The 14,323-nt window shown below is 63.6% G+C and overlaps 1 protein-coding gene across 1 annotated transcript; it reads right to left on the reverse strand.

Annotated features, from left to right (window-relative positions):
- Positions 1-9,718: 9,718 nt before the first annotated feature.
- Positions 9,719-14,128, reverse strand: UTP14A (UTP14A small subunit processome component). The gene is made up of 14 exons (XM_054169709.1): positions 13,992-14,128; positions 13,602-13,672; positions 13,299-13,363; positions 13,059-13,201; positions 12,798-12,953; positions 12,578-12,697; positions 12,403-12,497; positions 12,170-12,293; positions 12,005-12,082; positions 11,249-11,609; positions 10,747-11,171; positions 10,486-10,673; positions 10,290-10,389; positions 9,719-9,990 (listed from the first exon to the last, which is right to left on the reverse strand). Exons 1-14 carry the CDS (start codon positions 14,049-14,051, stop codon positions 9,727-9,729), a joined length of 2,250 nt encoding a protein of 749 aa, XP_054025684.1. The 5' UTR covers positions 14,052-14,128; the 3' UTR covers positions 9,719-9,726.
- Between the last annotated feature and the right edge of the window lie 195 nt (positions 14,129-14,323).

Here is a 14,323-nt window from a genome sequence, read left to right on the forward strand (position 1 = left end):
GGGGAGGAGGATGGAGGAGGAAGGCGGGGGCGGGCGCTCGTTCGCTCTCTCCACGCCCGGACACAGCGGCTGGGCAGCGGGCAGCGCTGGACGGGCGGCGAGCGCGGAGACCGCAGCCCCCCGTGCCCGCAGCCCCGGTGTACCCCCGGGCTCACAGCCCCGCCGGGCCGGGTCAGGCCGGTGGAGCGGGCACGGTACCGCTTGCCCGGTCGTGGTGGACGCGGGGCCGCGATGGTGCTGGGTGCACAAACCATCCCCCCGCAGCCCCGGACACGATGCCCGATGCCCCGCCGGGTGGGCAGCGCTGCGGGGCGGGGGCAGCCCCGGGTGGGGGTCGATGCGCTTCCTCCGCGCCATGCGGGGCACGGCTCGCCTCGGCACGATACGGCACGGCACGGCTCGGCTCGGCTCGGTGGCTGGAAGTTTCTCACCGGCCCCCGCCCGCGGCACCGGGCCCCACAGGCCCGGCGGCCGCTGCACCCCCTCCTCCGCCGTGCCCGGAGCGGGGCGGCCCCGGTGGTTGCCCGGCCTCGCCCCCGGCCTGCTCCGGCCCGGCCGCCTCGCCGGGCCCGCCCCGCACCGCCCCGGCGACTGACAGCCTCGCCCGGCTCGGTGCTGCACCGACAGCGGGCTCCGCACCGGGCCTCGGGACCGCCGGCCCCGCCGCCTGTCCCCGGCCCGGCCTGTCCGCGCGGCCGGTTCCCGGTGCCCCGGCCCTGCCACGCCACCCAGGGCTGCCCGGCCCTGCCCGATCCCGGCGCAGGCACCGCCCCGCTGCCCTCGCCTCTGCCCCGCTGCCCGGCACGGCCGCTGCCCCCGGCACGGCCCCCGCCCCCGCTCCGTTCTCTCGCCCCGGCCTCTTGCCCGCTCCGTTCCGGGGGTCTGCGGGGGAGGACGGGCAGCATGGGCTTGTCCCGTCAGCGGGGCGAGGCAGGGCCCGTCCTGCCCGAGCCGAGCTGGCACATGGGTCGTAGTGCCACCGAACGGGGATGGGAGGGAGGCCCCGGGGCCAACCGGCAGGGGAACTGGCACTGGCACTGGCGGTGGGTGAGGGGCCAGGGGCTGCGCTGTAAATGCGGGACCACCACGGGGGCAGGACCCCTGGGAGAGCTGCGGGGGATCTGGTGCACGGTGGGTGCTGCAAAACGAGCACCCCCCAAGCCCGTTGTGAGCGCCAGGTGAGCCCCTGGACCCCCACCCCAGGGAGTGGTTCTGGGACCGGTGCCTGTTTCCTCCCCTGCATTTGGCCCATGCGATACCAAAGTCCCTCCTGCTGTGTCCCAGCACAGTATGTGCCATGTCCAGGAGTCTGCAGCGGTGGGACCATGATGTCCCTACATCTGGCACATGCCAGGTGATGCCTGCACCCTGGTGTCACCTGCTGGTGCCAGGAGTACCCTCTGCAGCCTCAGCAACAAACCTTCCCTATGCCCAGGAAGGGGAAAAGATGAAGAACCATGGAGTCATGGCATCATGGAATCATGGTTTGGCTTGGAGGTGCCCATTGGGATCATCAGGTCCAACCCTTACACTTCCCAAAGGGCCAAGCTCTGGATTTTGTTCAGGAAGGCCACAGCAGCCTTGGGCAGGACACAGCTTCTGGTCCCTTTGGGGTGGCCTCCAGGAGCAGTTCAGGGCATGGGGATGCAGCAGGATGATGCTGGATGTGTGGATTTAGCAAGGTTTGGTCCCTGCAGAGGTGAAATGCCAAGGGAAATGCCAGGGGAAAGCAGAGGGCAAGGACTGAGCCCAGGCATGCTGGGAGAAGGGAACTCTTCTCCACAATTCCCTTCTGCCCATTGCCTGCAGCCCACCCATGGCACAGCCAAGGCTCAGAGTTGTTTGGGGCAATGGAAGCCAGGCTGACATGGCCCTCCAGCAGCACATGTCCTGCCCTGGCTGCATCAGGACCTGCCTTATTTGCATCCTGGTGCAATTAAAACCAGGCAGTTTGAGTGCCAGCCTCACCCTGCAGCGAGCCTCACCCCATCCCTGCAGGAATGGCACCTGGGGATGCTCCATCCCACCGTCACCTCCTCCAACCATGCTCTGCTTCTACCTGGGTTAACCAGACCCCAGCGAGGGTTGGGCACCTTCACAGGAGCACAGCTTGCTTCCAGGGGTGTACAACGTGGTGCTGAAACATCCTGGGGTGCTGAGCTTCTAGCTCTGGAGAAGTCTGGGGAAGGAGGAGCATGATTAAACCTCACCAGCCATTGACTCACCTGCAGCGAGGCCAACATGGGTCATCCATTGATGGGCACTGTGAAAGCACAACTAGGGACACTGGCCAGTGACCTCCCAACAGAAAAGGGCTTGGCCATGGGTGGAGCTGAAGGTTCCATCCCAAGGACACATCTCCTGGGAACCTGGCTGCCCCTGGTTGCTGCCCTGCCTCGATGCTCCCTTCCTGCTTGCCTGGGCAGCAGGACTCTGCCAACTTCCACAGGTCTGATGGCACCCAAGTGCCCTCCAAGTGCTCAGGGAAGTCACTGGATGAAAGGGCTGTGTGATCTCTGCCTGCTGTGGTCCCCTGGGTCATTGGTGCTGGAGGTGTCAGATCTGACCTGGCCTGCAGCTGATGTTCCTGCTGGTTTTGGTACACAGCGTGCTTTGCTCACTGCCTGCTCACCCATGGGGAGACCTCAACCTCTTCTGAGTACCATTTTGGTCTCTCTGCCCATCCCTCTCCAGATGCACTGATGGGCCAGGAGATGCAAATGGATGTCTCTGGTTCGGCAGGATTTTTCAGGAGCCTTCTTCCTTTACAAGCATGGTAGAAGCTGTTGGCAGTAAGAGCTGAAGCCATGAGAAGAGTGATGGAAGTGACATCTCATGCCTGATGTGATGATGGGGACCTTTGATGTGATGATGGGGCCTTTTGTGACAGGACAAGGGGTGATGATTTAGACTAAAAGAGGGAGATTCAGGCTGGAGAGAAGGAAGAAACAGTTGGCACCGAGGGTGGTGAGAGCCTGGCCCAGGTTGCCCAGAGAGGTGGGAGGTGCCCCATCCCTGGAAGCATTGCAGGTCAGGATGTTTGTGGCTCTGAGCAACCTGCTCTGCTTGCAGATGTCCCTGCTGACTGCAGGGGGGTTGGACTAGCTGGCCTTTAAAGATCCCTTCAACCTAAACTATTCCCTGATTCTCTGCCATGATTAACTGTCCACACCACGAACCAGGGTGGTCCTGCACTGGACTTGCCAGCTTCAGAGCTTGGCCAGCACTGGGAAGATGGAGTTGTGGCCATGAAACCACAACTGAGGCTAAGCAGGGGGTTTCCTTTAAGGACAGGTGTTCACTGGCACAGAGTCTGGTGGACTCTCGCTGGGTTTCTTGGGGCTTTTCCTTTTCCTCTGAAGAAGGAGCCTCTGTGCTACTCCATCCATGGTGGGCAAACACCTTCCCTGGGGTGATGAGAGGTGTCAGCTCTAACTGCAGAACTCGTCTCCCCACTTTCCATGGGTCATCCACAGCCTGACAACAAACACTTCTGGAGCATGTTTAAAGGTGCAGATTAAAGGTGCCAACGCTGCTGGAGCAGCTGCCTTCCTCTGCCTGCACAAGAGGAAGGCAACAAATCCTGCTGGGGACACGGTGGGCCAGGCTGCTGCCCATCGTTTTGCTGTGTCACCCCTCTTCCCTCAGCTCCCCGAAGGGGCTTACAGCAGGGACTATGGAAGGACATGTGATGGAGTCCCACCTCCTCAGAGGCTGAATTTTGGCCCACTGGGACAAAACGGATGCTGCATCTATGTTGGAAAGGGGGTTTCATGATTGAGGCTTTGGGCTGCTTCCCCTTGGACCTCCCATGGGCACCACAGGGAGCTCAGGGCTGGCATCTTCCTCCCCATGGAGGGGTTCTTGGAAATGGATGGAGAAGTGTGGAGAAATGACACATTGCCTCGGTGAGGGGTGCAGCTTGGGCTCTGCTGCCCTCCTCCTTAGTGTCTCCAGCAGAAGCCCTGGGCTGGGAGAACACTGGGATGACTGGAATGGGGAGCAGGGGGGGGGGAAACCCTGCTGTGCCTGGGGGCAAAGCTGGCAGCTCGGGCAGTGATACAGGGGAGGAGGATGAGCTGAGCTGGAGTGCCAGGGGAGCAAGAGGTGGGAGTCTAGCAGGGTCGGAGGGGTCCTCGCAGGGAGCCCTGGCTCAGTTCCAGCCCTTTCCCGAGGCTCCGGGGAGCGGCTCGAGGCATGCAGAACCGGGCCTGCCTCTGCCTGCTGCCCTCCGGCTCCGTTACCGTCCGTCTCCAGCTCCCCCGGCTCTATTACTGTCCATCCTCACCCCCACCTCCGTCTCCGTTACTGTCCATCCTCACCCCACACCACCCCCCCGGCTCCACTCCTGTTCATCTGCAGGCCCGACCCCCAGGTCCGGTTTCGGAGCCGCCGAGGGCTCCCGGTTGTGACCGGAGACAAAGAGACGGTGTCAGCGCGGCGTCCGCCGCCTCTGCCGGCCCGAGCTGGGAGACGCTGAAAGCCCCGCGGGCGACCGAGCTGGGGGCGACCGAGCTGGGGGCGACCGAGCTGGGGGCGGGGGGGCCCCTGCAGCCCCCTGGAGCCGAAGGCTGAAGCGGCCGCTGGTGTCCAGCCGCGGGCATCGCCCCCGGCCTCCAGTCGCAACCCCTTCCACTCCGGGCCGAGGTGGACGCGGGGACAAGCGGCGGCAGCTCGGGGCCGGCCTTGGCTCGGGGCAGCGGGGGAAGGTCGGGCCGGGAGCGGAGGCGGCGGGGTTGCGGGGCACAGAGGGGGCGGAGGCGGGGAAGGACGGCGGGGGCTGGACCGTCCTCGTGTCCCCTGCGGGCACCGAGCGTATCCCAGCGGCGCTTCCCGATCCGCGTCCGCCGGCCCCCGGTGAGTATCCGCTGCGAGCTCCGCCGCCGCTGCCAGCAGTCGGGACTGCTCCTGAGCAGCGGCCCGGGAACACGCACCCTGCCCGTGTCTGTTTGTCTGTCCTACCTCCGTTCACCTCCGGCACCGCCCCAGACCTGCCCCTCTGGGGCCCCCCGGGAGCTTTCGGTGCTGCGGCTCTGCCAGCCCTGCCAGGGACTCGCTGCCCTGGGGTACTGCTGGTTTGGGGCTTGGCTGAGCTGTTTGTCCCAGTGTAGGGATCCGGTGCAGTGCCCCCCTCCCTGCCTGGTGTCCTTGGCACCTTTCTCTGTGCCCCACTCCCTGCCTGGTGCCCCTGGAATCCTTCCCTGTGCCCCCTCCCTGCCTGCTGACCCTGGCATCTTTCCGTGGCCCAAATGTGCCCAGCAGCTGCAAGGTGGCAGCTGGGACAAAGTCGTCAGAGGGCCATGGGTTCTTCCTCTTCTCCTCAGGCAGCTGGGGACAGACAGGGACCTGTCACCTCCAGGAGACCCAGAATATAACAGCATGACCCAAACGGGTGCCCACCCCAGACGGGTGACAAGGCTGGCATCTGTTCCAGCTCCAGCAACTCTTCAAAGCTGGCAGCTGCTCATATCTCAGCACCCACCACCCAGCTCGGAGTGGGAAACAGTTGAGTGCCACCATCTGCCACCCTGGGAGCCACCATGGGCCCTGACCGCCCAATACCCGGGGAACAGCCCCACTGCGGGTGCGAGGGTCCCGGCTACGGCATCTCGGCGGAGATCTGCTCAGGTTGTGCCGTGCTGGATCCGGCATCTCCATGGAAACCCTCCCGCTCAGGCTGTGCGGGCTCGGGAGATGCCATCTCCACGGAAACGCGGCTGGGCAGGCCGGGATGCGCCGGCCGGGCACCGGCTGCCCACGGCGGGAGGGTTGGGTGTGCCTGGGGCACCCCTGGCTGCGGGGTGATGGAAGGGAGATGGATCCACCCCGAGGCCAAAGGCTACCAGAGGAACAAGGGACAGAGCGTAGCCACCTCTATCCCTGGCACGGGCACAGGAAGGACAGGGAACTGGGGGCAGTTCTGTGCCCAAAATGCCATCACAAAGCCTGCCTCCCCTGCCCCATCCTCTCTGCACGGTGCCACGGGTGGGTCTGCGGGGCTCACCCCCTCCTCCCAACCCAGGACTCAGCCCGGTCCCTTCTAGGGCGTGCATTTCCTGTGCCGTAGGGGCCAGAGGTATTTAGGGTTACCAACAATCTCCAATGCCACTGAACGAGGGTGCAGGACCCCGGTGACAGCTGGGGCGCCCTGGGATGTCCCTGGTGTCCACGCTCACGTCCTGCCGCATGGGAAGCTGGAGGGCTGAGGTCTCACCCTCAGAAAAAGCCCAGACGAAATATTTCACAGGTTATTTATAGCCTGCATAGGGAAAAAAAAAACCCAACCCCACAACAGACAAACAAACAAAAAAAAACCCAAGCAGCTTCTCCCCCCCACCCCCCCCGCCCCAACCTCAACAGCGAAAGGCTTTGTTTGTTGGTTTTAAATCTGCCTTTTTCCTTCATTCAGCTCCTGCTACTCTCCTGGACAGTGGGTGCAGGACTCCTGCCGCACCAGCAGCTCCGTGGGCTCAGCCATCAGCTCTCCTCAGCCGGGTCCCCGCTCTGGGGTGGCTCTAAGGGACACCAGCAATGGCTGTGCCACCTTCTTGGAACAGCACCAAGCCCAGCCACACCACATGGGGAGAGGCACAGCCCCACCACAACCGCTGCCAGCTCCTCCGGGGTGTGCCACTCGTGGGTGCTGCCCAGGCTGGGCTCTGCTCACGGTGGGAGCTCTGGGCTGGGATTAACCATCGTTCCCTGCTGGCACCGGGAGCAGCTCGGCCGCCCTCGCCGCGGCTGCCGGCTCTGTAAGCCGGGCTTTGACGTAGCCCGGAAAGTAGGCCAGTAAGAGCAAACTGCAGCCGCTCGCCGCTCTCTCCAGGGACGCGTGGCTGGCGCGGCCGTGGGAAGCCGTGCGCGCTCCCACCGCTGCTTGCCTGGGGGGCGGGGGGGGTCTTCTCCTGGCACTGCAGCACCCGCTGCCCACCGACTCACACCTTGTGCGGCCAAGCTGCTGCGCTGCCAGGCCGGAGCACGCCACGGGGAGGGCACCGATGAGGCTGGGAAGTCCCCATGGGGAGCTGGTCTCCAGTCCGAGGCGATGCTCGCTCCGTGCCAGGGTATCCCCAGACCATTTCTGCTCCACTAAACAGCAACAAACCCTTCTGCCAGGGGCTCCCCCCAGCCACAGCTCCTCGTTTCCCCCCCACCCCGGGCACCCTCAGCATACCCCATTCCTGCAGGGCTTTGCAGACCTGGAACTGGGTTTTAATTAAACCTCCGAGCGCTGAGGTCCCCACGCCCAGTAATTTTGTTCCTGCAGGCAACTCCGAGGGACAGCAGCAGCTCTAGAGCAGCTGGTCCGGCTGCCTGGAGGGGCCAGCCCAGCACCACCCGTGACCCCGCTGGGTCTGCGCCCCCACCCCCCGCTCACCCCTAGCAGCTCACACTGATGCTTTTTGTGTTTATTTTTGAAGCTACTGGGAGCCCCAGTTCAAGCCCAGCCCAGCACTGCCCTTGCTCACAGGATGAGGCACATCCAGTTCTCCCAGCTGGCGAGCATCAGCTGCATGCAATGCTACCCACCAGCCCAAACTTAGCGTGGGGCAGCCTGCAGACCGAGGGGACACAATACAGCAGGTCACACCCACCGCTTCAGGTGGTCCCAGCCTGTGACAGCTGCAAACCCACTGGCTCCAGCGAGACCTCAGCTGCTTTAAGATCTGGTGGCCTCGGTCCTCTGCAGGATCTGCACCCCGTGAACGATTTGCCTTGGTGCCATCATCACCCCAGCCCTGGTGGGGAGCATCTGGGGCAGCAGAAGGCAGTTCTTTGCCGTGGGGTGAGTCAAGCATAGGAAGAGAGAGCACAGGGGTGCGCGGAGCTCCCCATTCTTGCAGACAAACAGCCCGAGGCCAGCTCTGCTCTGACTTACGGTGGGTCTTCAGCCCTCCCAAGACCCTTCCCAGCCCAGGGCTGGGAGCTGGGCAAGCTGGTCTGGGTGCCAGGACGCCCCATTGCACCCGGTCAGGCACCGCCCCAGGGCTGAAGGAGACAGGCGGAGCCCAGGGTTTGGCAGACGAGGGAGGCCCCTCCGCTCGGAGAGGGACAAGGACAGTAGTGCCATGGGGACCCGGCTGTGCCCAGGGCTGTCAGAGGGCAGGTGGAGGTGTGGGCAGAGGGGCTGCACATATCCCCAGCGCCGGGGGCACTAAGGCTGAGACCAAAACAAACAAGACCCCTCCCGGGACAGCGCCGGGGGCCGGGGGCGAAGGTTTCCCACGGCTCCAGGGCAGGCAGGGGCGGTCGGAGGCTGGGCCATGAGCGGGGGCCACCGGCCCTGCGAGGGGCTTGGTCTCGGCTCGGAAACGCTGCCGCTTCCTCTGCTTTTTCGTTGTTGTTGCTCTCAAAGCCCCCACGGCCCCGCCCGCAGCCCCTCCCCTCCTCCCCCTTAGGCTGGGTGTGAGCACAGCTTGGGGTGCCCGGGGAGCAGACGAAGAGCCTGCGACAGCCCCAGGCGGGGCCCTGGCATGGGCAGGGCACACAGCTCCCACCTCCCTGGGAAAGGTGCCAGCACGCTGAGCAGAAGGGCCCTATCTGGGTTTGGGGTGAGACTGGCTGCGGTGCCAGTGGGGGAGGAGGCAGCCCTGGCCCAAGGGATCTGGCTCCAGCTCCTTCCCTCTGTTGGGCAGGAGCATAGTACCCAGGGGGTGAGAGGCCTGTGGGCGTGGGGGCAGTGCCCCCTCCTGCTTCTCCTCAGGCTCTGGCACCTCACCCACTTCAGGGACTGGGGGCAGGGGGTGGCAGCAGGAAGAGGGCATGGAGGCTGCAAAGGGGCAGAGCCAGCTCCCACTGTGGGGAGAACAGCAGCACCCACTTCAGACCTGGCACCCACCATTCAGAGCCCCTCTCCAGCTCCTAGTGGGTATGAGAGTAGGGCAGAAGTTAGTGGGAGCTGGTGGTGGACCTGAGAAGCAACACCCAATGGTGAAGCTGTGAGAAAACTCCTTCAGCCAAGATTAAAGGTATTTAGGTAAGGTATAGAATCATGGGGAAGAGACCTCTCAGATCATGGAGCCTGATCACTGACCCAGCACTGCCAGGTCACCACCAAACCATGTCCCTCAGTACCACAGCTCCATGGCTTTGAAACCCCTCCAGGAACGGAGACTCCACCCCTTCCCTGGGCAGCCTGGGCCAGGCCTTGACACTCCTCAAGAGGAAGAAAGTGTTCCTCATGCCCAACTTAAACCTCCTCTGGAGCAACTGGAGGCCCTTCCTTGTCCTTTCAGGGAGTTGTAGAGGGCCAGAAGGTCTCCTGTGAGCCTCCTTTCCTCCAGGCTGAACAACCCCAGCTCCCTCAGCTGCTCCTTGCCAGCCCTTCTCTCCCGACCCTTCACCAGCTTCCCTGCCCTTCTCTGGGCCCCCTCCAGCCCCTCAACATCCTCCTTGGAGTGACTGGCCCAGAACTGACCCCAGTACCCAAGGTGTGGCCTCACCAGCGCCCAATGTTCCTGAGTGTTGCACATCAAAAAGGGGAGGTGAAAGTGAAAGCCACGAGGCAGGTGAAACAGCCCCGAGGGAGCACCAGCGGCTGCTCCAGCCCAGTGCCACCCTCCTAGGCCTGCCTCGTCCCTGGGCAGCCATGGAGAGAGGGCAGCCCCGGAGTTTTATTGCGGGGGGAAGTAGTGGAAGGTACCAGCCAGAACCAGAAGCTTCTCCCAGTTCCTCCAGCTGCTCCAGTCCAAGGCCCTGGGACAGAGCAGGGCAGAGTTCCTGCGCTCACTTGCGCAGGCGGTTGAAAGGCTGCTGTGGCTCCCTGGGCACCGCCTCCAGCCCCGGCTTGGCGCCGGTGCCCGCTGCGGTGGCTGTGCTGGGCAGATCCTCAGCAGAGATGGGCTGGATGATGTGTCCTGCCCGGGTGATGACCCGGGGGGCTGTCAGCTTCTGGAAGGCTCGCTGGGTGTTCCAGGTGGAGCCCAGGGGCGTGCGGATGCTCTGCTCGAACTGCTGGTGCCTCTCGAAGGGGAAGGGCAGCTCGCTCACCTGCGGGCACACAGCAGCCTGGTGGTGAGCCCCTGCCCTCATCCCACCCTCCCACTGATTCCAGCCCCTGCCCAGCACCTCACTCCATCCCTGGTCCTGGCAGAGCCCGAGGCTGGCACAGCGGCATCAGCCATGAGGGGGGCACCCCTACCAACTCCTCCTCCTCTCTGCTGGCCTCTGGGCTGCTCAGGGGGTCGCTTTGGGTAGGGGTAACAGGCAGGCAGCAGGGGCAGGAATCTGGGGCAGGGTGCAGGCCAGCCTGGGCGCTGGAGCACTGGCAGAGCCCACAGGGCACCCACCTGATGCGCTGTCGCGTGGATGTTGCGCTTCTCACTCAGGATGACGTGGGGCAAGTGCTGGTCCTTCCTGGGAGGCGCTGGCGGTGGCTTCAGCAGGAACCTGCGGGACAGGTGGGCGGTCAGGGGGCAGTTGGGGGGGAAATTTCAACCCACCACAGCAGGCTGAGGGGCACTGCCACAGCTTTCCTGCACTCACTTCTTGGTTTTCCTGGCGCTGGGCCTCAGCCCGGTGCCTCCCCACTCGCCCCAGCCCGGCAGCACCAGGCTGAGCGGCTGCGGCTTCGACTCCTCCTCTGCCTTGCGCTTCTCCCGACGGAAGTCGGCCACCACATCGTCCCCGGCAAAGGCCTCTGTGATCACCCTTCTTTGGTCTGTGCCACCATCCTGGAAGGGAAAGTGCGTCATCACCCCGTACTGAAGCCCACCCCAGGACCAAGGACAGGCCTGTCCTGCTCACCTCCTCCTCCACGACCACCGGCATAGTGGGGCACTGGACGTCCTGGGCCTTCCCTGACAGCACAGCCTGCAGGCTGATCATCTTCTTCTTCTTCTTCTTGGCTGGTGGGTTCTTGGCATGTTTGTCCCCAGCTCTGCTGTCCTCCTGCTGCTGCACTCGCTTCTTTGCTCTGGTGGCTGCTGGCTTCTCCGTCCTTGGAGCCACCAGCATCTCCTGTTCTTCCACTTGCTCCTTGGAGGCCAAAGCCTCCACATCCTCTAGGGTCTGCACCCGTTCCAGCTGCTCTGACAGCAGGATCTCCTCCTCCTGGGCCTGCTGGGGCTGCTCCTCACCTCCTGCAGTGCTCACCTGCTCCCCCTCAGCACAGACAGGGTGGACAGGGCTGGCCCCTGGCTGTTCAAGAACTGCCTCTGTCTCATCAGCACCTACATGTTGAGAGAAAAAGTCACCCAGGAGCAGGGACAGAGCAGAGCTGCATGAAACCAGGCAGCAGCCTCCTCACCTTGCTCCTCAGGGCTCCCTGCCCGCTGCTGCCGTGCCTGCCGCTTCTGCTCGAAGTCCTGCAGCAGAGCTTCTTCCTCTGACATCTCTTCCTCCTCCTCCTCCTCTTCCTCCATCTCCTCCTTGCGCTCCACAGCACCAGACACCTCCATGTCTCCAGGCCCCTCCTGCACCTCAGGCTCCTGGGCTGGGTCGCTGGGCTTACCCAGCATCCAAGGATTGGCTCCACTGGCACCAGTGGGAATGGGCAGGGATGGGAGGTCCTCAGGGACATCTGCTGGCTCCTCCTCGGGCAGCTCCACCTGCACCTTCTGCATCAGCTCCTTGTTCTTGGCCAGCTGCTCCTGCATGGCCTTGCGGGCCTGGGGGAATCCAGATGTCAGAAACAACACTTCCACCTTCCCTGCCCCACCTCAGTTTCCACAACCCAGACTGGAGACCCTCTAATGGCCTTTCCATCTATCAATGGGGTTCCTGAGATAGCTAGGGTCTCTGTACCCAGACCTACTGTGACAGGACAAGGTGTGATGGTCTGCACTCAGAGTGAGATTCAGACTGGAGAGAAGGGAAAAATGCTTGACACTGAGGGTGCTGAGAGACTGGCCCAGGTTGCCCAGAGAAGTGAGAGGACACAAGGCAAAGGCTCTGAGCAACCTGCTCGAGTTCCAGATGTTGCTGCTGACTGCAGGGGGGTTTGACTAGATGACTGTTAGAGGTCCCTTCCCACCCAGCCCCTGCTGTGACTCTGGGATCTCACCTCCATGTCATACTTAGCAATGATGGCCCTGGAACGTGCCCATTTCCCCTTGTTTTGGTGCTTGAGACTCATCCGCTCCTGGGGGCAAAAGGAAGAGAAGCATCAGGAAAGGCACCCTCACCCATGGGGCCTTCCCAGGGAGGAGGAGAGGCACAAGAGGAGCACCTGCATCCTAAGCTGCTCCAGCTCCTCCAGCTTGGCCAAGGCAGCCTTGGGGTCTGACTTATGCAGCTGCTCAAACTCCTTCAAGGCTTTGCGCCTCTTGCTTTTCTTCAGCACACGATGGTACCTACAGCCACAGGGCAGAGTCGGTGAGGGGGACCTTGTGGTGCTGGGGAGGCCTTTGGGGATGCCAAGGACGGGACTCAGCCCTTCCCACCACCACAGCAGGGCCTTACTTCTTGCTCTTGATCCTCTTCTCCCTACGAGCCTTGGCTTCATAGTAGGACTGCAAAGCCCGAGCCTTCTGCAGCTCTGCCCGCCGCTGCCGAGCCTGCCAGGGAGAGCTGGGTGAGGGCAGCTGCCAAGGAAGAGGCCACCAGGGGCAGGGCACGGCCAGGGGGAAGAGCTCACCTCCTCCAGGCTCATTGCCTGCAGTGAGGCAGTCTCTTCTGGCGTCAGGAGCGGGTCTGTGATGGGCTGCTTCGTCCTGTGGAGCAACCCAAAGATCTCCTGCTCCAGGGGAGTGCGGGCCTGGTGGGAGAGGAGATGGCAAGAGCATGATGAGGAGAGCTGCGAGGACTAGGGTACAAGCTGCTCCCCCAGAACTTTCTGATGCCCCTGGCACACAAACCTTCCACGCTGATGCCACCTGCTCCAGGGGCACGACGGTAGCAATCTCCTGCTTCAGGGGGAACACCAGCTGCTCTGCCCGCCGGTTCTGCAGAACCACCTCCTGCCACTTGCCCACATCTTTCGAGGTCGTGACATAGGCAGCTTCCCTCACAACCTGCAGGCAGGAGTGAGACAGGAGAGGGATGAGCAGAGAAAGGCTCAAAGAAGAGGCAAGGGGCCCCCAGAGACTCAGCTCTGTGGCTTGCTCAGAGCCACTCACCCTTTTTGCCTCCTCTTTACTGAGGGGCAGCTCCACTGCCTTCTTCTGCTTTACTCTGCTCAGCTCTTTCTTCACACTGCCCAGGGCGGATTTGGGTTTGATGGGCTTCAGGAGCTCGGACAGAACCAGCTTCTCCCCTGCACCTAAGCAAGGTCCCACACATCAGAACAGCCCCATTCAGCCCAAAGGCACTGCATATCCTGATCTGTCAGAGCGCAGGAGCTCTGCCCAGGACCTCACCTTTGCAGCTGACATTGAACTCGGACACCTGCACGCTCGCCTCTGTGCGCTCTGCCAGCTTCCGCCTGAGAAAGAAGAAAACAAACCAAAAGGGTTCTCGTGTCTCCCCCACTTTGCTTCTCTCCCAGCCTGCCTCTGCCACAACAGAGGGAGAAAAGCTGGAGCTACTGGGCAGAGAATCGAGCAGCCTCCCACCCACCTCTTTTCAAAGAGCTGTCGGGGAACAGGGAGGAATCGCAGCACGGATGCTGCAGGAGCTCCAGGAATGAGCCATAGAAGCCCCTCAGTCACCCCCCCACTTACCGCCGCCGTCCCGAGAGCGAGCTGACCGCCTCCAGGAGCCGCTGATGCCTCCGCTCATCGTCCTCCTGCCCCTGGCACACGAATACACGGTTACCGAGTGCGGCTCGGATAGGAGCGAGTAGCCGAGCAGGTGAGACGCACGGGCGCGGGTATAGCCTCCAACGAATATCAGAACCGGTGCTTGCTCCTCAGTACTCCGCCACCGTCTGGCCTCGCACCGAGCCATGGCCCACACCTGCTCAGGCGTCCGCCGGCCAGGCCCCAGTATCCCCCGGGCAGACCGACCGCCTTCCACCGCTGCCGGCCGGGGACGCACGGGTCGGGAGAGCGCCCAGAACTCTGCCTGCAGCGGCGGGGACAGCCGGGGAAGCCCTGCCTAGCTCAGCTCACCTCATCCTCGCCCTCGCTGGCACTCACGGCCGCCTCCACGCCCAACCAGTCCTCCGCCATCGCGCCGCACACGCCGGGTGTGCGAAAAGCACCAATCGGCGCCGCTCCCCTCGCGCAGCGTGCCGTAAAGCGCGTCGCTTCCGCCCTGCCTGCCGCCGCGCTTCCGCCCGCCCCGCCTGACGTCACGGTTGCCGTGGCAGCGGGGCCGGGAGGGCGGAGGATGGGCGGCGCCCCGGCCCAGCATCAGGAGAGGGTCGGGGCTGCCCGAACGGGCCCGTGCAGCGGAGTGGAGTCCCTGCACCCGCAGCCGGGCTCCGGGAGTGCAAAACTGA

This window comes from Dryobates pubescens, chromosome 18, assembly GCF_014839835.1.
Source record: "Dryobates pubescens isolate bDryPub1 chromosome 18, bDryPub1.pri, whole genome shotgun sequence".
Classification (NCBI taxonomy): domain Eukaryota; kingdom Metazoa; phylum Chordata; class Aves; order Piciformes; family Picidae; genus Dryobates; species Dryobates pubescens.